General features: G+C 41.2%; 2 protein-coding genes across 2 annotated transcripts in view; both read right to left on the reverse strand.

The window, feature by feature from the left end:
- LOC311016513 (myocyte-specific enhancer factor 2A-like) overlaps positions 1 to 7031 on the reverse strand; it is a 33875-nt gene extending 26844 nt beyond the window's left edge. Inside the window, exon 1 of the mRNA XM_084014241.1 lies at positions 6883 to 7031. The gene's annotated coding sequence lies outside the window, so the exon portion shown is untranslated. The remainder of the gene's footprint in view (positions 1 to 6882) is intronic.
- A 346-nt stretch (positions 7032 to 7377) lies between these two features.
- Positions 7378 to 21888, reverse strand: LOC311010805 (ATP-binding cassette sub-family C member 12-like; the record flags this gene model as incomplete). The annotated part of the gene is made up of 28 exons (XM_084005455.1): positions 7378 to 9083; positions 9163 to 9327; positions 9640 to 9753; positions 10117 to 10195; positions 10289 to 10448; positions 10773 to 10962; positions 11287 to 11376; positions 11488 to 11677; positions 12799 to 12936; positions 13129 to 13355; positions 13505 to 13687; positions 13823 to 13926; positions 14028 to 14120; positions 14744 to 14840; positions 15355 to 15489; positions 15618 to 15821; positions 15960 to 16032; positions 18132 to 18256; positions 18423 to 18494; positions 18576 to 18806; positions 19083 to 19190; positions 19609 to 19757; positions 19921 to 20068; positions 20288 to 20461; positions 20767 to 21003; positions 21230 to 21377; positions 21531 to 21677; positions 21797 to 21888. 28 exons carry the CDS (start codon positions 21886 to 21888, stop codon positions 8991 to 8993), a joined length of 3966 nt encoding a protein of 1321 aa, XP_083861581.1. The 3' UTR covers positions 7378 to 8990.
- Positions 21889 to 22792: the final 904 nt, after the last annotated feature.

Genomic DNA, 22792 nt, shown 5'->3' on the forward strand with positions numbered 1-22792 from the left:
TCTCTCGCCTTTGATCTACTAAATGATATTATAATGAATTCTTTAACATTCGTGTTTGTTCCTGCTCTCTTTGAAATTCTGTGCTTTCAGCAAAGTGATATCATCCTTTTTATGCTGTGAAGTGATGGTAAGTAGATCTGAGGTCTCTTTCCTGAGGGTCCATCAGGCAATCTCCTTTCCCCCATCCTGAAACCCCCCAACACACACACACACACACACACACACACACACACACACACACACACACACACACACACACACACACACACACACACACACACACACACACACACACACACACACACACACACACACACACACACACACACACACACACACACAGATTATTTTTCAAGTTGGGATATTTACAGGACAAGTAGAGTTCAGTTGGAGCCATTACACAAGTCTCCCCATGCATTCATCCTGTATGAATCGCACATTAATGATGTGTACATAGTATCAAAAACTGCTCCTTGCAAGGGATTTCAGAATTGGTTAGTGGCTGGTATGGCTCATCTTTCCCACAAACTGACTATTCTGAGGAGGAATTATGAAGCTTTGTGCATTTACTCACAGTTATTTCGTTTTCACCAAATCGCTGACAGGAGGGGAGATATTACATCTGGGAGCAGCTATGGCTCACCTGGGATTAGGGTGTGTAATTCCTGACTACCATGTGTGATCTCACACTGGGTGAGAAATTAACATCAGCCTGAACAGTCAGGCAACACCAAGGCAAACAGGCTTCAATTTGTGTGTTTTTTTTACATTATATGAATTCCTACGGTGTTCATTTTACCATAATAATACTCAATAAACCCACAATCTGAAGTCAATTTAATAGAGCTACAAGCAATCAGCCAATCGATATCATTCAGAATGTTCTACTCTAAAAGACAGCACAAATCTTACAATAACACTACCAGTAAATTGGATATGTAAAGCTGTCCAAAATCATTATAATGTCAAAATTAAGCAACATTGATTTAATCAGAATTACCTAAAAGTAAGATCAGTTACAAAGACACATTTATTTTTAAAATAACTTCTCATTTGATTTGTTCTCATAGTCAGAAGCGCTCCAAGTTTAACATAAGCTAGCAGAGTCTGTGGAGGTTGCTGATATAACCTAGTCCTCAACTCAGCAAGGAGTGAGTCTGTCTTCATGTACAGCCAGCATTAATGAAGTGTTGGCACCATTAAGAACACCGTCAGGACTCTGAGCAGACCCTGACCACTCTCTGGTCTGGACCCTGTCTCTGCAAATCAACACTGAGTTTAATTAAGCCAAGCCACGCTGCCATTGACCCAACATTACTGTTTAACTTGGCAGGGCAGAGGGGAAACCTATTTACCGTGAGCAACAAAGGCAGTTTTATATGACTGCTGGAAAGTAGATTGCAGGCTAATATTTGGAAATTGTTTTATTTGATTTCTGTATTTATTGAGTGTAATTTCTGCATTTTTAGCATCAAACGTGCGGGTGTGTGGCCCAGCGGTCAGACGGCAGGCAGCCAGAGGTTTGGCTGGTTTGGAAGGACCAGCTCAGGCCTGATTACTGGGGCGTCCCGGAGTTTTCAAGTCCATAGATTAGGAGCTCTTCCAGAAACCACAGTGAGAGGAGGGAGCATTAACCAAAGCCTTCACTAGAAGGTATTGCTCAACACAGTAAACACGATTGCAACGTTTCTTCCCTATAAAGATACACATAAAACACATTTTATATTTCCCCCGACCCCTCAACACTGTCTGCAAGTAATTTCAATCAGGACAACCAGAGTTGCATAATGCTGTTCTGAACCTTTCATTAAATATGCAGTACTGGGCTTCCTGTAGCCTGTTTCAATTAACTAAAAATTGTGGTTTAATAAAATTAAAACCAAATTGTTGTGATTATGAGTCATAGCCATCCCCAAGCAAACAGAAAAGATATGGCGGAAGAACAGCCAGAAAAGGAGGACGTATCAATAAAAATGTTTTGTATTTGGCAAGATGTTAATTTTCTCTTTTAAAATGATTCATCATCACACATCAACACGAGTGTGCACGCAACTGTTTGCATGAAGACCATCTGTAATGAATGAAACCATATTTATACGTTTGATTAAAGCATCAGTGAAAATAGAATGTTTTTTCCCCAAAACAGCTGTCTGCATAATCACATTGATAGAAAAGGGATATTCCATGTGTGTCATGAAAAACTTGAAAATGTAAGTGCAGCGGACAGATCTAATGTGAGCCTCTGCTGTTTCATAATCACATCAGTCTGGATGCTATCATCAACACAGACGGGACAGCACACAACGAGCCTCCACAGCGAGAGGAGTCATCCAAAACCTCTCATCTTCTCTGCTGTGTGTGTGATACAGCATGTCATTGGCTTAGCCAGGCATCGCCACGGCTAATCACAGTGGATAAGAAATGCATTAGTCCGCACAGGAGCAGCCTACATTAGCTCGGGCCGCTAAAGCAGGCAACGTAATTGACTAGAAAAACAAAATCAGTCAATCGGTCACGGATGACTCGAAATAGCCTCTCAGTAAGGCACACACACACACACACACACACACACACACACACACACACACAGTGGAGCTTCTATTTCTTCAGCATGTGGTGCAAAAAGAGAAGCCTGTCCTTCAGAAGTGTTGCTATTTCTGTTTACCAAAAAGCCCCAAATATTCTATCATTAGGGAAACTAGGAGGGAAAGGAAATACCAGTGGGGAACACATGGCCTCCATACAGCCACACAAAGGAACCTAGCTGCCAGATTGGACAAGTGGTCATGTTACTGCTAACAGCTTTTATTTCCACAATATCCATATGACCAGTCACGTGATATTTCCTCAGCAGCTTTTTATACTCTGGCACGAACTCATTCAACAACCGATATCCAGTTGATCAAGGTTCGCACATAAACAGTTATAAACTAGGCTTACAGGTGGAATTACAGTATACCAGGGTATGATTTTCGATGCCGTCATGAATACAGATTTCTATGGCGCTGTATGTGATGTACTGTAGTGCTTGGCACGCACCAACAGAGGTCGTATCTAACGTGCAACAGGCAGTGTTTTGGGTTTAGTCTTCTTAAATACTACTACTACTGTTAATAGTAAACTAATACTACTATACTACTACCAACACCAAATGCAGTTGGAACCCAAGGGCCAGGCTGGAGATTTGTCTAAAAGTCTGTAAAGGCATTTTTTTCTCACTAGAGTCGCTGTAACGCTTGCTCCTGGGTGATGTTGGGACTTGTATGTATTGACCCTGAAAATCATGAGCGTGTTCTAGTCCTGCTCAATGTGTAAAGTGTCCCGAGATAACTTCCGTTGTGATATGACACTATAAATCAAATTTGATTTAATTCAAACCACAAAAGCTTTTAGTTGTTTGTTAATTTTGCTCTCCATGAGCTGAAAACCGATGATTAACCGTTAACCAACCTGTTAACTTGTAGGCAAAAAAAAAAAACACAATGGCGAAGCCCAGTGTGTGCGACGATGTAAAGGTGTGTGTCCAGCTGTTTGGCACACACCAGCCCAGCATCACGAAGCTCACCACGGTGCGTTGACCTATAGACGGGTTAAATAATCGCTCAAACACATCCTCATTAACCGTTGACATGAGAGCGAATATGATGTCATCAGTGACATTATAACTGTGAGTGAAGCAGTGCATTGTTACGATGGGCTGGCTTTTAAGGTAGCCCCCGCCGTATACCGCCATTTGCTGCTGTGTACCGTCGTATACCTCGGTGACATGTCAGGAGGGTATGAAAGAAAGATTCCACCCAAGCCTATTATAAAGCGCTTTAACTGTTTATGAGAAAAATGTAAAAAAGAAGAACATTTTGGACTAATAATGCTAAACCAATATGTCATCATTAATCACTTCTATCACTGTGCTCTGGTCTTGAGAGTGATTTCAGACACCGTCAGCCCAACCAATAACCATAATGGCCATCACTTTCTTTTTTAAATGATACACTCCAACAATAAAATGGTTTGTGTCACATGTGATCCCATTGCTCTAGCATTTGTTTAAATGGGCAGGGATCCCAGAAATGTTTCCAGTCAGATTAGGACACAGCAACGTTTTGATTGTCATTCTCATGAATATCAATATCAAACATCCAGCCAAACATTGGAGAGGATGATGACCACTTCTTGAAAGGTTTACCATTTTTATTTTGGCAGACTGAATAAAATAGCTATTAATGCATATTTTAAAATGTGTCCATGTGCTAACAATCTTGATGGAGCACCTTAAATATTGAGTTCCATTGTGTTACAGCCTTCTGTGAATGGGTTGATGTAACTATCGAGAGAAGATGGAAATTAACTTCCTTTAAATGTAAAGATGTATCAAGCACAAACAAAAATAATTAAGATAAAAGCAGGAAAAAAGTAAATACTTTGAACATACAGAACATTATGTGCTATCAGTAGCGATACATTTATTTGGATGATTTTACCTTAAATGCTAATATCAGCATACTAACATAATCACACTGACATGGTTAAGTGCTGTCACCAACTGGCAGAGGAATTAAAATATCTAAAGGGAAAAATGTACAACTGAACTTAACTCTAACACATTACACTGCAGCAAAATGAAAGTCCACCTGCTCCACACAGTATCTAGGATATCTACGCCTGATAAGAGATAAGTGACTGGAGATGGGAGAGTTCTTTCATCCCATATGCTTGCTGTGGTCTCAGCAGTCTGACAGGGTAACCGTGTAACCATGACCTGATTACCTGTCCCCTGAAGCCTGTAATCACTAAAGCCAGCAGACAGGCACTGTCAGTCCGCTGACAGGGAGGATAATTGAAGGTGATGCTACATGCTGCTAGCCCCGCTAATGAAATATGAAAACAAAGAGGAGGGAGGAGGCAGCTGGGCAACATATTCTGCCTGTTCATAAAATACTGTTCTATGTTGAGTAATCTGTGGATTCAGCTCCCTTGAAAACATATACAATAGCTTTTTTTAGAGACGGGTCCTTTCAAGAGACATCCTACTGAGTCTCAGGTTTTTCCATAACTCATGTTCATCAAAGACAAAAGGGTGTTTAGTGATAAAATGCTGATGCATCTCATTTGGTTCCAGCTACAGCATAAAAAAACATGAAACCTGCATCAGTGAAATCATACATAACATCCAAGAAGCTTCTTCCTAGTTGAAGAAGCTTCTTGAACAATGTCTTCAAAAACCCTAAAGCCAGTCCAGTTGCCTACGATAAAGCTGTCAAAGGTTCTGAAGGGACTTTTTTTTATGACTTGGGATTGGGTTTACTGGCTAACCACACCCCAAAACAAACTTTTTTTTAAACACGATTATGTACAACAATTTCATATTCAAAGACTGAGCTTAGAGTTTTGAGGCACAGAAGGAGATTCAAACAATGAAGAAAGGCCAGCAAGTGTTGATGGTGGATAAATAAAACATCTATACGCTGCCTTTAAGTACAGGTCTGTGACACAGCCCCATCATCAGTGTTCCCCATTTTGGTCACAAATGCCATGAAACGTTTTTACAATTACAAAACATACATCACCGTAAAATATGCATATGGTCTTGAAATAGTTCAAAAGGGTGATCACAGGATACACTAGTTTAATGATGCTGGATGGACATGACGGAGCATTAATACTTCCCTTCTCAGTTAAGTCTTGATGTTTCTTATTTCTGTGAAACCACTCTGCCTCATGCAACTTATTTTTAAACTGAACTGTGGATATTAAACCTGTGTCCACTGGGGGAAGACATTAAGGCATACTGTAGATTCACATTTTCATCAGTGATGTCCGAAAGCAACACACGTATGCTCTTTGAAAGCAATACTGGACGTTGTAATTGTTGTAATATAGTCTTCCTGTCAATAATGATCACAAAGAGATTGCGGCCTGAAGTCCGGCTGCTGAAGCATCATATTAGTGCTGAACTCGAAGAATATATTGTGACACAAAACAACTGTGAATTTATGTTTCACCAAAATCACTTCAGAAAGGGAACTCTTCATGGCCAAGACAAGAGGACTGCATGCTTACGCATCTATGGGCATGTAAGTATGGCATTACGGCTTGAAAAACACAAAGCAAATCTTTAAAACCAGATCACCCTCTGCACATTTTCACACTGGCATTTTAAAATTAGCCCCGACTGAAAAACTGGCATAAGCAAAAAGCAAATTGCACTTTGTGGTCATACGAACCCTTCTTATTATCCTGCAGGATATAGTCTGTTAGGTCCTTGAGGGTATGGATAGTGTTATTGAGGTACTATACTGACAGTATTTATATAATTACCTGTGCTTTGGCCTGTGTTTGGCTGTGTGATATAAAAAAGTAAAACCTTCATGTATGTATTGCTATGTACTGTAATGACACTGAAACATTTTAATATATATATATATATATATATATATATATATATATATATATATATATATATATATATATATATGCTGAATTATAGTGAAATATTTGGTACTGACCTTTGGTGCTCCAACAGCTTTTTAAATGTAAATGTATTTAATACGAATATTGAGAAAGACAGCTAAGCAAGCTACTGGTTTGCAGAGTGATGTAAAGTTTTCTCCATCAGGGTTTATTCTCACAACACGCAGCTGCTGTGGAGGACCGACTGTACTCACAATGACACTGAGCCACACAACCAACTACATCCTCACTAACCGGAACCGGAGTAAAGCAGTCACTGCCTTCAACTTTGTTCGGGAAACACTCCTCCTAACAGACCGAGAGTATCGGAACATGAACGTCCGTGCAGCTGGCTCGCCTCCCTCCGTCTCCACGGCGGAGGAGGCGGCCGGGAAACACACACTTTCTCGCACGTGAAGGCGGAAGACTTACCGCTGTGTCCCCGGCTGTGGAAGTGTTTCTTATATCTTCATAAAGTGACTGCGGCAGACACGCAAACCCTCGTCCAACTATATATATTTAGGAGCCCGACAAACTCAGTGAGAGGAGCAGCGCGAGGTGTAGCTCCTCCCACCGGAGCGTGCGCGCGCCCGCGTGTGTTTGGGTCGATCCTACGCAGCACGCTGTGAGAGTACACACATCTGTGGCTAAAGCTGCCATGTGATCATATAAAACCTGATCAGCATATTATTGGAAGGAGAAGAAACGCTTCTGACTGAAAAGGCCACAGATCCAAGTTTGTGAACCAGAAGATGTTTTTTTAGGATATATATATATATATATATATATATATATATATATATATATATATAATACAATAATATGGTGTAACAAACAGTCTATTCATGAGAAGGTTTAATATTTGAAATGTGTTTAATAGTTTGTTGTGTAGAAATGATTTTCAGTGGTGATATACTGTATTTACCATATTGCCACTACAGAAAATGCAGTTGGGTGAAATGTTAAATTTGTAACAGAAACTTCACCGACATAAACAGAGGTGAGGAGATATCGTCCTTAAATCTGAACACATGCCAGATTCAATTAGAACCATTCCTCTTTGCAAAATGGAGATTGTGTTTTGAAACTGAACCCCTCAAGCAAACCAATTTCATGTAGTCGTTCTGTTTCTGGGCCATCAGCAGGAAAGCAAAGGAGAGAAAACTAACTCTGGTGCCATCATGTGTCCTTCAGTCAGATGACAGCTCAAAGACATGAGCGATGGTGAACCTGAAACTAACTTACAGCTCGTGTCCTTTAACAAAACATTCTTCCTAACTTGGATTTCTTTATAACAAGAAAACAGCTTACATGTTTAGCTCCTGTGCTTCATTTTATTCATTTATAATATTTGAATCTATTGTGTGCATTCCCATCATTTTTATCATGAGAGGAAGGTGAGAGGATGGCGAGTGGAAGATAAAGGGGGGATTGAAATAGCAGGCTGGGGACGCGACCTCACCACTAAAACACAATACCACGGATGAAAGGAACGTCATGCCTTAACGGGATTTCACAGCAGAAAACAGTCTTCCTCATAAGACGCTGCTTGGATTTTGACGCTCACACACAAAAGAACTGTATCAGCAAACTTTCTCTATGAACTGATCCTCAAGCCGATTTACTGGCTTTGCTATAGAGCATTATAGCACAGTCATCCCTTCAATCAGCTTTTCCTAATGGCTTCATTGAAGAGGTTAATGGGTCAACTGGTAAAAAAAAAAAAAAAAAAAAAACAATATTAATAAGTTAACAACATATGCCGCACATTGTTTTTTAAATAAAATCTAACCCCCTAACCCTTTTGGCACAATTTGGACATTTTCACTTCCGTGTTTACTCACAGTTTAGATATTAATGGCTGTGTGTTGAGTTATATTTACAATACAAGCTGTACACTCACTATTGCATATCAACATTTCACAAACAACATTTCACAGAGCATGACGACACAAATCATGGTGACATTTAAAGAAGGACAACAAGAGCTACTTAAAACACATTTCACAAAGAATGATAATACAGAAAACACAATACCTCACATAACAAAAAAACAACAAACAGTATTACTTCTTCCTTTTTTGGGTTTCCTGCAGACTGGATGCTTTGCAGCACATTGCTTCCTTTCACTCGCTGGGCTCATACGATGGAATACAATTCTATGCAACACGATGGAAATTGCTGTGCCGCAGTTGCAATACAAAGTGGCCAGTGATAGATGTACTTTATTGATCCCAAGCTGGGAAATTAACATCTTAAATCTGGAGTTTAAAAAGATATATAATACAATATCTGCAACGTTAACACTCGCATTCACAGCACAGTTAGACGGGACTTGCTGTGGGAAAAAAGAATAACGCCATGAAAACACTGTAGAAGCAACTACTTTTGTTTTGTTATATTTGCGTATTTATCTTTTCGCTTTTGCTGTACAATCATATCCACTGCTATACAAATCCTATGAAATAATATTTGTTTCAGCACACAGAGGAAAAAAATACATCACTATTTTTTACAGTTTCACAGGTTAAAAACGTGGTTCAGGTGTTTACGGTGTTGGCAGCAGCAAGGAGTGAGGCGAACAGAGAGTCTGGTCTTTGCCTCAGCACATCTGGATAGTCCAATTCTGCCACCTGCAGGACAGAACACTTCCTGTAAGTTTAGGTTTAAGACCACACAGACTTTACCTTGTGTATCTGTGTTGTTTGTTACCTCTCCGTTGTCCATGACCAGAATCCGATCTGCGTGCATCACAGTGTTGATACGATGGGCGATGGTGAGCACGGTGCAGTCCTGGAAGGCTTCTTTGATGGTGTTCTGGATTAAGGAGTCCGTCTCTGCGTCGATGGATGCTGTTGCCTCATCCAAGAGAATGATCTGTTGGACAAGACGAGGGACAGTTAGATTGTCTGGAAAGGAGGAGAGTTAGGGCGGTAGATAGTAGAGAAGGTTTGGAAGACAATGAGACGCAACTGCACAGATAGACGTAGAGAACTGAACAAGACCACTTAGAATAGTGACTGATAAATCAATAAAATACTGGCCAGAGATACTGGCTGTGGTGGGTTAGTTGATGCATGTGTGAATAATATAATGACATTTCATTTGATTGGTGTTTAACACATATTTATGTAAGATGAGTAAGTGTGTAAATGGTAAGAAATCAAGGAGGTGGATACACGTACGAACCTTGGAGTGTCGGAGTAAAGCTCTAGCCATACACATGAGTTGTCTTTCTCCCACAGAGAAGTTCTCTCCATTCTCCAGGACCGGTGCCTGGAGTTTTCCCTCCAGTCTGGAGATCTGAGGAAACAAAACTATCCTCACTGCATTGCTTTTACCACGACTACCAATGTTACTAAGAGTAACCCAGACATTAAACTCTCTACTTACACAAAATGCCTCTGTAATAATAATATAATTGCGTAACACTCACAGGGTGCAATTTTTCTGCTCTGAATACTTTGATACATTAATTACATGAAGCTGATAATACGCCACAGTTCAAAATATGCATCACAAACAGTTGTCATTGTGTCTAAGCATTGTGCTCAACAATGCCGTATGAAGTCTTGGCAGATTAATCTGGATAAATGACCGTAATGATTGTAATGATTGTTAATGAACTGTTGATGTGCTGTGCTTCATTTTACACTGCAAACATACTGAGTCCTTCATGTAGGTCTTTTCCAGCGCTGTCCAGATCTCCTCATCATTGTTGTTATTGAAGGGGTCTAAGTTGTACCTGTAGACAAACACATGATCACGGTTGGGGAACCAGTGACTAACCCACCACAGTGAGAACAGTGGGTCCCTTTGGGTAAACAGCTGTAGTTACCTGACTGTGCCAATAAATAGCACAGGATCCTGAGGAATCACAGACAGTTTGCTGCGTAGGTCCTGTAGACCCATGGTCATAATGTCCACGCCATCTATCAGGATGGTTCCTGCTGCTGGCTCCACCAGCCTGAACAGAGCCACGCCTAGAGAGGACTTCCCTACAGACACGAACCAGAATGGAAACAAGAATGCTTTACATTCTCAGCACCCTACAGTCATATCTGAACAAAATATCCATCTTATCCCTGTTAATTCTCTCACTTAAACTTTAGAGGAAGTTGATGTAACACAGGCCTAAAAACCTTTCCATTATATATGAAACATTATGATCAATAGAGTCTATAGCCTTTGTGATTTACTGTACTGTATGACATAATAAGTTAATAGTTTCTTCAATCAACCATGACATTTTCTGAATTAACACCAAACTCTTGTGTGAAAAACAAAGTTATAAGGAAAATCTCCTGGAGTCAGGGTCTTACCAGAGCCCGTCCTACCCACAATCCCCAGCTTCTCTCCAGCTCGGATGAAGAAATCAAGTCCGTTCAGGACGATGGGAGTATTCTCTCTGTACCTCATCGTATAGCCGTGGAAGGTGATGCTTCCGCTCTTTGGCCAGTCCTCTGGGACTTCAACCTCTGTGATGTGCCTGGGCGCCTCGGACTTACAACACTGTACACAATGAATAACAAATCATTCATATCAAAGTATTTATATGCTATAAATACTTTATATGCTATAAATACTTTGAGGGAGACAGAAGATCAGAGGTGTTAGATGATAATTAAGAATTAAGTTCTAATGAAAGTCCAGTCAGGAAGCCTGTACCTCTGCATCTGTCTGTCTGTCTGTCTGTCTGTCTGTCTGTCTGTCTGTCTGTCTGTCTGTCTGTCTGTCTAGCTTGGGTCTGCTACCAGAGGTCTGGGAGTCTGAGGGCTTGTTAGCTGGACTATCATTATTTTTATCCTTATCATAATTAAAATTCTAAGGTCTCACTGTGATGTATTCCTGCAGCCGCTCCACTGAGTTGAACCTCGCCTCCACCTCCGTCAGCTGCTTCACTGTGTACTGAAGCAAGCCTGTCAGCTGGACAACACACAGAAACAGCCCCACATGTTACATTTACATTGTAATGTTATGTTACAGGTGGTTGCAAAGTGGCTTTACAAAACACAAAATGAGGAAACCAAATCTTACCTGTACCGTGTGGGACAAGGCCAAGCCTTTCAAAGACGGACTGATGAGGTCATTACTGCTGAGCACTACGAACAGAGACACCAGCAAGGACATGATGGCAGACGTGAAGTCCAGGCAGAAGGAGAGCCAACGTGTCCCACAGTGAAACAGTAAGAAGTGGCTCGAGTTGATGTCGTTCACAAATTTGAACCTACAACATGATAAAGGACATACCAGGGTTTGTGAACACACACTGTGCTGCCTCACCCCAACAATCAGTAAAACAGTGTTTACAATACAGAGCAGGAAGTGAGACTCTGAGACTCTGGTTGTATCGTCAGTTTGCCATGTTGTAGTGCTCTACTTTTGTATAATAAGAATTGTAATACCCTATGAAGTGGATTCAAAGGATCACACAATTCATCTTGGAAATTAGTGTACAACTGAAGGTCACTCACCGATTAATTATATACCACCATGCATTAAGATGAAGGAAAAATAACATAATACATTAAATGTGAGTGTCACGCCGCTGTGAGGTTTTGTCTTGTCTTGGTTTTTGTCTTGTGAATTTCCTGTTTTATTTTGAAGAGTAACTCCCCTCTCGTTTCAGGTCACTTGCCCTTCCTCATGTGTCCCCAGTCTGAGGTCATCCCTGATTCCTGATTGTTTCCACCTGTTGCCCATTACCCTCAACCCTCATTACAGGCATTAAAAACAGTCTTGCCCACTCCACAGTGCCCCCGAGGCAAATCAATTAAAACACTAGACTGTCGATGTACATATGTGTTGATAGAATAATATTTGAAGTCCGCCGCTGCCATAGCCTACTAGGAAGTATGACACGTTGCTGCTGCTGCTGAGACATAAATCCTTAAAAATGCAAGGTTGGTTTTATTTCAAACATTCTATCAAGACATATGTACATCGATAGTCTGCAGTTACAATGGATTTGCCTCGGGTGCACTGTGGAGTGGGCAAGACTGTTTTTAATGCCTGGCTAACTAGAACCATTGACTTGCGCTAGCCATAGCACAAGCGAACTCGGCGACTAGAAGAACTGAATGAAATGTCTTGAAAACGTCTCCAGACGTCTCGAACACACCGGCTCACTTGGAAAATAGGTCTTATGTCCAAAATTCTGAACTATCCCTTTAAACTGATTCCTGTCTCCTGTGCCGTGTTTGCATTTGAGTTCAATAGCTTGAGGCAAACATAACACTCTGTGACTGAAAGATCAATTACTTCATTAAAGAAGAGCAAGCCTGAAGCGTCAGCAAACGAAAGGCAAAAATATAAAGCTTTTCACGTGGAGGACCTCCGTTATCTTACAGTTTTATGTGACTGTCTCTGATGTTGTAAGCATGGATGGTGCTGAGGCCCTGCAGGGTGGAGGTGGTGAGAGAGATGCAGGGAGAACGACTGATGTTCTCCAGTTTCTTCATGTGATGGATACTCTTCTGGAAGATTCTGCACATGAATCACAAGTGATAATCAGTATACCTTAAACTCTGCCCATTCATGCAACAGATTTTAAGATGTGAAGAACAATTTCAATGAAAATCTTAATCTTGCAAATTACATGGCTATTGCTTAATTCACTAAACTTGTAATTGTAGATATCAGATTATGAAAGCTTCTGTTTTCCTGGTATCAACTCACACGAGACTGAGGACAAACAAAGCTCCCATTACAACCACAGCTACCAGCAGTGGGGGGAAGGCAGCAGAGATGATGATAATGATGAAGATGATCACCAGACTAAATTGCAATAAAGGATCCATGTTAAAAGGAAGCACAATGTCCACCTCCTCTTGATCTTTGGAGAAGCGGTTGAGAATGCAGCCCGTTGGCGTCGTGTCAAAGAAACTCATGGGACTGGAGAAAATCTGAGAAAGGAAAACAAAGAACAGTCTTCATCAGCGGATCATTGGCAGAGCTTTATCACATCAAAAGAGTAACACATTTTTATATGTTTGATATTTATGTTTATGTCAAATGGCATAGAGATGGCTGGGGGGCAGTCATTCAACAGTACCTTCTTGAACATGGTGTCGTGGAGTTTGGAAGATGCATTCAAGGTAGTCCATGTGTAGAAGAAGCATTTGCTGATGGAAAGTATCATCATGATGAGCAGCGTCAGGCCATAAATCATTTGGTAGAAGTTCAGGCGTGGGTTGAGGGAGATGTCGCCCTGGTCTGATGTGGTCTTATTGGATGACTTGGAGACCAGGGCCAGAGAGATTATTTCTCAACTCATGATAACCCAAGAATATGTTTTATGCTATTGCAAATATTGCCATGATATAGTGCAGATATGTGGAACAAAATCTAGACAGAGAGATATGGTTCTCACCCCGTCACCTTGCCCCAGCCAGAAGCTGAGCCACCAGTTGCTGAAGGTTGTGGATCCAACCATCAGGACGATGTTCAGGAGGGTGATGAAGGTTACTACGTAGCCTACAGCAGCACACATCAAACATCATCAACCACGTTGTTCATGTCTTCATTGTGTATTATTGCATAGAATCGTGTGTGTGTGTGTGTGTGTTGTATTAGACCTCCAGCTGCCTTGCAGTATTGGTGGTAGACTCTCCAGCGAATGCCACCTTCTGTGATTGATTCCTGACTGACCAGCTGATCACTGACAGGAGCTTAAGAGGAAGAAAAGGGTTTTATAGAGGGCAAACAAAGGTTCCTGCCTTCTGATGAAATAATAAGCAATTTATGGTGTAAATATCTTCATTTATGCAAAAGAAAACACACATCAGGCACTAGGTGATACTTCAAAACATCAGAAAAGCCAAATGCTAGCACTCATGAAAAAACCCTGTTATAACATTCTTGAAGAGACTAGATAAATAACATCTGAATTGGCTGACACTGCACCAACTGTTTGGAAACTCACATTTTTGGCCAGCTGTTGTTACATAATCCTTTTCGTCTGACATGTCAAATGCTGAAAGGAAGCACAGATGCGGGGGGTTAATATGCTCCAAAACGTATCCATATAATTACTACAATAACAGTATGTTGACAGTCAGGATTGGAGATTTGTTAACCTCTCTGCAATTGATTTATTGATTGACTTAACTTTTGGATTGTGTAATGTTGGGGTAGCACATTCATAGGGGTTGGGCAGTTAACTTTGCAAAGTATATTTGTACCTGTAGAGTTTTGCTATCCAAACATATTAAATACGTTTTGATTTTAACTGTCAGAATTTGGCGATTTTGTTGACTCCATTTAAGCTCATTGCACGAACAGGTTTCCATACCTGGGTTCACTAACCCGCTGTCTCTGTTATCTCTTAGCCCAGCGTCCTTCAGTTGGGCAGTGTCTTGGGGTGACACTTCCGCCTCCTCATTCGGAGTCTGTAAATAATAAGCAAAAACACAGTGCCACTGCTGACTCTGAACATGTTGAAAATGACAAAGGTATTCTAAACCTAAACTATATAAAAAGCACCCAAATACAGCTTTTTGATTCAAAGAAATCCCAGAGGAGGATATCCCAAACCCTCCATACAGTCCTGGCTATACCCCCAACGTCCTGAAATATTCCCGGCCACATCACTGGTCACAGAGTTTTGCACACAATGGTAACAGGACATCTCCTTGATAAATAAAACAAAATATCGACTTATAACCAACAAGACTGATGTGTGTAGAGATCTTCGTTCATGAAATTTAATTAGAGTCCAGTTGAGGGTGTAGCCTGTGCCTAGATGATGAACCGTTTATGTTCCGAATTGCTACCATCTTTTAGCATTTATTGTTTTTGAGCTATAGTAAAACAATAAAGATGTTGCAGCTAATAATACAAAAGAGAAAGACTCATAACACGCCATTGGAGCTATTGTACATCTGAGTTTTGCATTGGTTTTACTTCAGACTGTTCCTTCTGGTAGTTGGTGATGAGGTGAGCGTAGCGTCCGTTGGCGTTCATCAGGGCCTGGTGGTTTCCGGTCTCCTGCACCTCGCCATCATCCAAAACCAAAATGTCATCGCAGAACTCCAGATACTGACAGACACAAGCGAGGACAACCATGTCAACAATCTTTACATTGATGGCATTTTGTCGTTAATGTTGAGCTTAATAATGAGCCGTTTAGGATTCACTGCTCAGGAATAAATCTGTATCTACTGTACCTGGAGCTGGTGTGTAATCAGTATGATTGATTTCCCCTGGAGCTCCTTCTTAATGCATTTTTCAAAGATATGTTTCCCCACATGGGCATCAAGAGCAGATAGTGGATCATCAAGGAGGAAGATGTCTTTATTTGAGTAGACAGCTCTGGCGAGGCTGATCCTCTGCTTCTGGCCCCCTGACAGATTCAGCCCTCGCTCTCCAATCTGGCAACAAAACACCAGAAAGCGACTAAAAACATTGTTATGTCATGCAGTACTCTGTTTACACATCAGAGAGAGTTAGTGATAAAAGTTCTTCTGCACTGGAAAGTTGTAGTTGAGAGTACAACAGAGAGCTCCTACCTCAGTTTGATCACCATGTGGGAGGATTTTCAGGTCAGCTCTGAGGCTACAGAGTTCCACGACTCGGTTGTATCTGTGAGTAAGATAACATTCAGCATGATCATTTTTGAAAAAACATTTTTTATTACGCTTTTAAATACAAGGTCCTATTAAAGTCTTGTTTTTATGACATATCATATAATGATATGTTAAATATTAACATTACAAACAGAATCCCTTTAGCAATACATATATATATATATATACATATATATATATATGGGATGCTCCGATCAATCGGCTGCCGATCGTTATCGGCCGATATGGACCCTAAACAGGTTGATCGGTCAAAGTGCCGATCAGAAAAGCTGATCGCATATTGATATATTTCTTTACCCGAGACTGTTTTTCTGCGCCTGACGCGGGGTGGGAATTTCACGATGGCCACGACGCCTGTCAAAGTTCCAGTGTATATATATATATACACTCAACAAAAATATAAACGCAACACTTTTGTTTTTGCTCCCATTTTTCATGAGATGGACTTAAAGATCTAAAATTCATTCCAGATACACAATATTACCATTTCTCTCAAACATTGTTCACAAATCTGTCTAAATGTGTGATAGTGAGCACTTCTGCTTTGCTGAGATAATCCATCCCACCTCACAGGTGTGCCACATCAAGATGCTGATCTGACATCATGATTAGTGCACAGGTGTACCTTATACTGCCCACAATAAAAGGCCACTCTGAAATGTGCAGTTTTGTCTCACAGCAAAATGCCACAGATGCCACAAGCATTGAGGGAGCGTGCAATTGGCATGCTGACAGCAGGAATGTCAACCAGATCTGTTGCTCGTGCATTGAATGTTCATTTCTCCACCATAAGCCGTCTCCAAAGGCGTTTCAGAGAATATGGCAGTAGGCCTACATCCAACCGGCTCACAACCGCAGACCACGTGTAACCACACCAGCCCAGGACCTCCACATCCAGCAGGTTCACCTCCAAGATCGTCTGAGACCAGCCACTCAGACAGCTGCTGAAACAATTGGTTTGCATAACCAAACAATTTCTGCACAAACTGTCAGAAACCGTCTCAGGGAAGCTCAACTGCATGCTCGTCGTCCTCATCGGGGTCTTGACCTGACTCCAGCTCGTCGCCGTAACAGACTTGAGTGGGCAAATGCTCACATTCGATGGCGTCTGGCACGTTGGAGAGGTGTTCTCTTCACGGATGAATCTCGGTCTACATTGTTCAGGGCAGATGGCAGACAGCGTGTGTGGCGTCGTGTGGGTGAGCGCTTTGCTGATGTCAATGTTGTGGATCGAGTGGCCCATGGTGGTGGTGGGGTTATGGTATGGGCAGGCATCTGTTATGGACGAAGAACACAGGTGCATTTTATTGATGGAATTTTGAATGCACAGAGATACCGTGATGAGATCCTGAGGCCCATTGTTGTGCCATACATCCATGAACATCACCTCATGTTTCAGCAAGATAATGCACGGCCCCATGTTGCAAGGATCTGTACACAATTCTTGGAAGCTGAAAATGTCCCAGTTCTTGCATGGCCAGCATACTCACCAGACATGTCACCCATTGAGCATGTTTGGGATGTGCTTATACGTGTGTGCGTATACGACAGCGTGTACCAGTTCCCACTAATATCCAGCAACTTCGCACAGCCATTGAAGAGGAGTGGACCAACATTCCACAGGCCACGATTGACAATCTGATAAACTCTATGCGAAGAAGATGTGTTGCACTGCATGAGGCAAATGGTGGTCACACCAGATACTGACTGGTTCTGAGCAAAAAAAATGCACATTTCAGGGTGGCCTTTTATTGTGGACAGTCTAAGGCACACCTGTGCACTAATCATGATGTCAGATCAGCACCTTGATGTGGCACACCTGTGAGGTGGGATGGATTATCTCAGCAAAGCAGAAGTGCTCACTATCACACATTTAGACTGATTTGTGAACAATGTTTGAGAGAAATGGTAATATTGTGTATCTGGAATGAATTTTAGATCTTTAAGTCCATCTCATGAAAAATGGGAGCAAAAACAAAAGTGTTGCGTTTACATTTTTGTTGAGTGTATATATATATATATATATATATATATATATATATATATATATATATATATATATATATATATATACCTGTATTATATATATATTACCTTGACTGGTCAAAAGGCTCCCCCATCAAGATGTTTTCTTGGACAGTTCCCTGGAATATCCAGGCCTGCTGGGAAACGTAGGCAAATGTCCCATCAGCTGTGAGGGAGCCCTGCAGAAGGTGCAGCTAAAAAAAAAAAAAAAAAAGCTGCACGTTACACAGCATCAGGTAAATCAGCGTTTTATACAATGAAATGAAACCAAAGCCAATACATTATCTACTATGATGTCAGAGACTTGCAGGAATTGGAAAATAGAATAAAGGACTAAAAAGACAAAAAGGAGGAGCCAACCTGTTCCAAAATGCTGGAAATCAGGGATGACTTTCCACTCCCCACGTTCCCACAGACACCAAGCAGGTTGCCCTTCAGGAGATAAGATAGAGAGAGTTTACCTTCAACACAATCCAGTTCTCCTCATGTATCCTTATCAGTGGTGAAGCACACCTTAGGCAGTGTGAAGGAGATGTTTCTCAGGGTTGGCAAGGTTCCACTCTGCTCATTCTGGGACGCCTCCTCCACGTTGTCACCCTTCACCCCATTGGCCGAGATGGGTGGGGCGTCTGGCTGGCTGTCTGGTTTGGTCCAGGAAAGTGTAGCATTTTTCATCACAATAGCTGAGCCACTGTCTTTTGTATGGATCAGGTAGGTCTCCGGGTTCTGGATCAGCAATATTTTCTGAAATAGCCACACATTGCATTTATACACTTTTTATGTTTTCAAAATAAACATTTTTATTGAGAATGCAATCCATGCAATCCATCCACTCAATCTTTATATTTCAAGTAATAGTTACTCAAATTTGTAATTGAATAGAAAAGAGCAATTATTCAATTCTATAGGCATACATTATATCAGTGTAAAATGAAGACGATAACAACAGAAGCATCAAAGTCAAGTTTGCACAGCAAACTTTATTTATTCCTGGTGAGCAGGACACTAAGAGAGGAGTACCCTTAGCCGTGTTAGTGAAACAGCACCCTCAGCCAGAGACATCACACTCAGGGGCAGTAGAGCTGTGCAGAACTTCAAGGAGCTGAAGATGGCGATGGTGGTAAAGGCCTGTAAATAACAACGAATCATCCTCAAACACAGCTCGCACTATACAGCACCAACAAGATGGGACATTGGTTTTAAATGAGCACAATGCTGTAGTAGCCAGAACATGTCTGTAGCCTCCTCTGGTTTAGTACAAACACAAACAAATGAAAAAGGGGAGTCCATTATGAATGCTCACATTCACACAAATTTAGAGTGATTAATTAACCTAGCCTGCATGTCTTTGGACTGGGGAAGGCAGAGAACCTGGAGAAAACACACTCCGACAGGGGAGAAGATGTATTCTGTCCAGACAGAATGCTGGCGAAACCCATGTTGGTTTGAGGTGACAGTGCTAACCGCTACACCACTGTGCCACACCTCTATCTAATCATGATGGCAACGTTTGTTCTACTCTGTGCTGCACTGCTGTGGTACTCACATCAGACGTGTTGAGCTTCAAGCCCAACAAAGTGTGTACAATGAAGGTTAGAACGGTGGCAACGGTGGGGATGATGATGGTGAGACTGGTATTTGTGTACTGGATGTAACTGATTCTCTGCAGCTCTTTCTTCTCTTTTTTCCTTAAATCTATAGAGAAACAGCATCACATAGTTGGACAATAGTTATAGTTTTTCACTTTAGCGTCTCCTGATATTAGTTGACCGCCAGCACACAGTGATTGGTTTTATGTTGGCGCAAAGTGGAGAGTATAAATGATGCTCTTGATATTTGCTATTTAACATATTCATACCTGCAATCTTCTTTTCAAAGGAATCTTCCCAGGCGTACATCTTGATAAGTTTGATGCTGGTGAGGATCTCATTCATCGTGCCAACACGATCGTCTTTTATTAATATACTTTTCCATCTGAATATGTTAATGAGCTTGGCCAAGCCAAACTGAATAAAAAAAATAGATTAACATAAGCAATAAATGAAAACAACATTCAATAGAGCAAATAGTAAATGTAGTGTTGTCCACATTGATGGCTGAATAGTTGAGGAAAATAAGTAATTCTGTTTACTATTTGCTAACGAGGACCTAATTAAATCCAGTTTATAAACTTTGATAATTGCAGGAACTCTTTTTTGCTCTGGTCCACAGTTTCTAATACAGACCTGTATGGGGATGAAGATGAGGAAGACGAAGACTCCTATCAGTGCAGTGTAGCCCAGAACGTAGCAGGCGTAGATAACACACACAGTAAAGAGCACTGGGATGGACAGCAAGAAGCTCCCCAACAAGACTGCCTCAAATAATTTGTGGCCATCGTTGGTCAAAACATTAATCATCTGGATGGGAGAGAAGAAGAGAGCGAGAGAAAGATGTCCTCTAAATTTGTAATCAAGACTTGCCAGGGCTAGTTGGTTGATCTAGTGAGAGTAGATTCATTCCACAAGATATCGGTGACAAAAAAATACAGTCTTTGAAAACTAAAAAACTGGGTCAAAAACAAGAAGAAAAATGCAATAATACCAAATACAATGTCGTTCATACAAATTATGTACAATTGGGCACAATTCACCCATTCATACTTATACCATTTCAACCTGCCTTCAATAAGCATTAACCCTGATGTGTGTAACTGGGTCTTTACCTCTCCCATTGAAATGCCGTTGTGCACCCGCAAAGAGGTGATCTTCTGAAAGGCCACTGAAGAGTAGGCACCCTTCAGTCTGACTGCGGTGCGCAGGTTCAGCGCCCACAGCAAGGACATGAGGAACACTTTGCAGAACTCTGAGGTGAACAGAGCAAAGCACAGACCTACACCATGGGACACGGTGGACCTCTCTGGATCCTCAGTATAGTTGAGGATCTCGTAGACCAGAACAGCCTAGAAGTTTGTCACACACACAAAAAAAGAGCGTTAAGCATTCAATCAGTTACAGTTATCATCATGTTGCTCATTCTCAGGTGACTTTGTTGACATCTCACTATTTATAACATAACCAATGGATACCACTCTTAATGGTTTGTGACACCTTACAAAAAAGCAGTACCTAGTTGGGGCCCCTGTGTAATTTTTAGGATAAAAGATATTCAACTCCAAATAAAATTACCGGGCCCAGAAAAGACACCACCATGACAAGGACCCCAATAAAGACAGACAGAATCAGCCTGGTTCTTTGAAAGCGAAGGATCACTCGAACCACAGAGGCCTTCTCCAGGCCAACCGCTGCCACTTCTTCTTCCCAGAATCTCTGGAGCCTGTGCACAACACACATAATCAGCCTTTATTATAGCAAAACACTAAGACACATGTGACACATGACGGCTTTTCATGCGTCATGGTAAATATACTGTGCTGTTGCATCAAATAACAGTGGAGAAATGTGGGTGCTGCCAAGAAGAGAGTCAGACCTTTCTCCGTTGGTGTCAGCTACATCCAAAGGAGACAAGTTGAGAGAGTTCATGTTCGTCTTATTCCTGAACAAGTCCCACATCATTGGGTGCATCCATGCAAAGGTTGCAAAGGACAGGAAACCTACACTGTCCAGAGGGTGGGACCTGGACATGGAAACATCGCCCAATATTCAGTCTGGGGAGTGTAGAGTATCTGTCTGCAAACATGCCACCTTTCAATTTAGTATCAAAGACATATAAGTGCATAAAACAAGGAGACTGACTGGGATGAGGACCAGCGGAAGGGTTTGAGGGTCTGAAGGCTCTGACTGTACTTTCCAAACAGGGTAGGATACGCTCTCTCTCTGTTGTCCATATCAGTATTTTCTGGGGTGGAGACCACAGATCCAGCTCTCCATCGGAAAACATCTTGCTTCTTGAGAGAGAGACAGAGAGAGAGACAGAGAGATAGAGAGAGAGAGAGAGAGAGAGAGAGAGAGGATAAAACAAATCTGTAAACAAAGGCTGCAGGAGCAACAATAGGAAAGGGAGGATACCAGGAAGTGAAAGCAACGTGTAAAGGAAGTGTTCTGGTTGAAGCTGCTGTTTGTTCTTTACTTACAGAAGAGACTCTCGGAGTATCGCTCTTCTCCAAAGAACAGGTTTTCTTCATTTTGTCCTGTATCGACACAGCAAAGAGATTCATTACGAACACTGAAGTCTTGTAGTTGTTTCTCATCCAGCTGTGTAACACATTGTAATAACTGTCTGTAATCATAAGTGTCGGTGTTTTATAAGTGTGATGACAAGTCACACAGCATTACAAGTGTGATTAATCTACTCCACGTGTCGCAATCAAAAAGTGAGCTTTCATCGATTTCAATCCTGCTCAAACCGAGGCAGACTCAAAGGCTGTAATTCATCTTGGAATTTTTTGCAATCAACAATTTATAAGGGCCTAAAAACACATTTTGAAAATCTGCGATTACATCTGTTTTACAAGTGACTGAGTGTAGTATTTGTTTTAACAGATTTTTTAAATTCAAGTCATGTAACTTTTACACGTCATTCACCTCAAAATGATTTGAAACAAATAATGTATCTACAGCTGCAAAGGCATGACATGACATTTTCATATTATCCAATTAGGTTTAACAAGCCCAAACAAATTTTTTTTTTTTTATTAAATTAAAGAAATAAATATAGCCTACTTCTTAAGATATATTACCATCGAAAACCTGATCAAAATGAGGTAAACTGAAATTAAACTGAACAATATC

The sequence above is a fragment of the Eutrigla gurnardus genome, assembly GCF_963514095.1.
Source record: "Eutrigla gurnardus genome assembly, chromosome: 1".
Classification (NCBI taxonomy): Eukaryota; Metazoa; Chordata; class Actinopteri; order Perciformes; family Triglidae; genus Eutrigla; species Eutrigla gurnardus.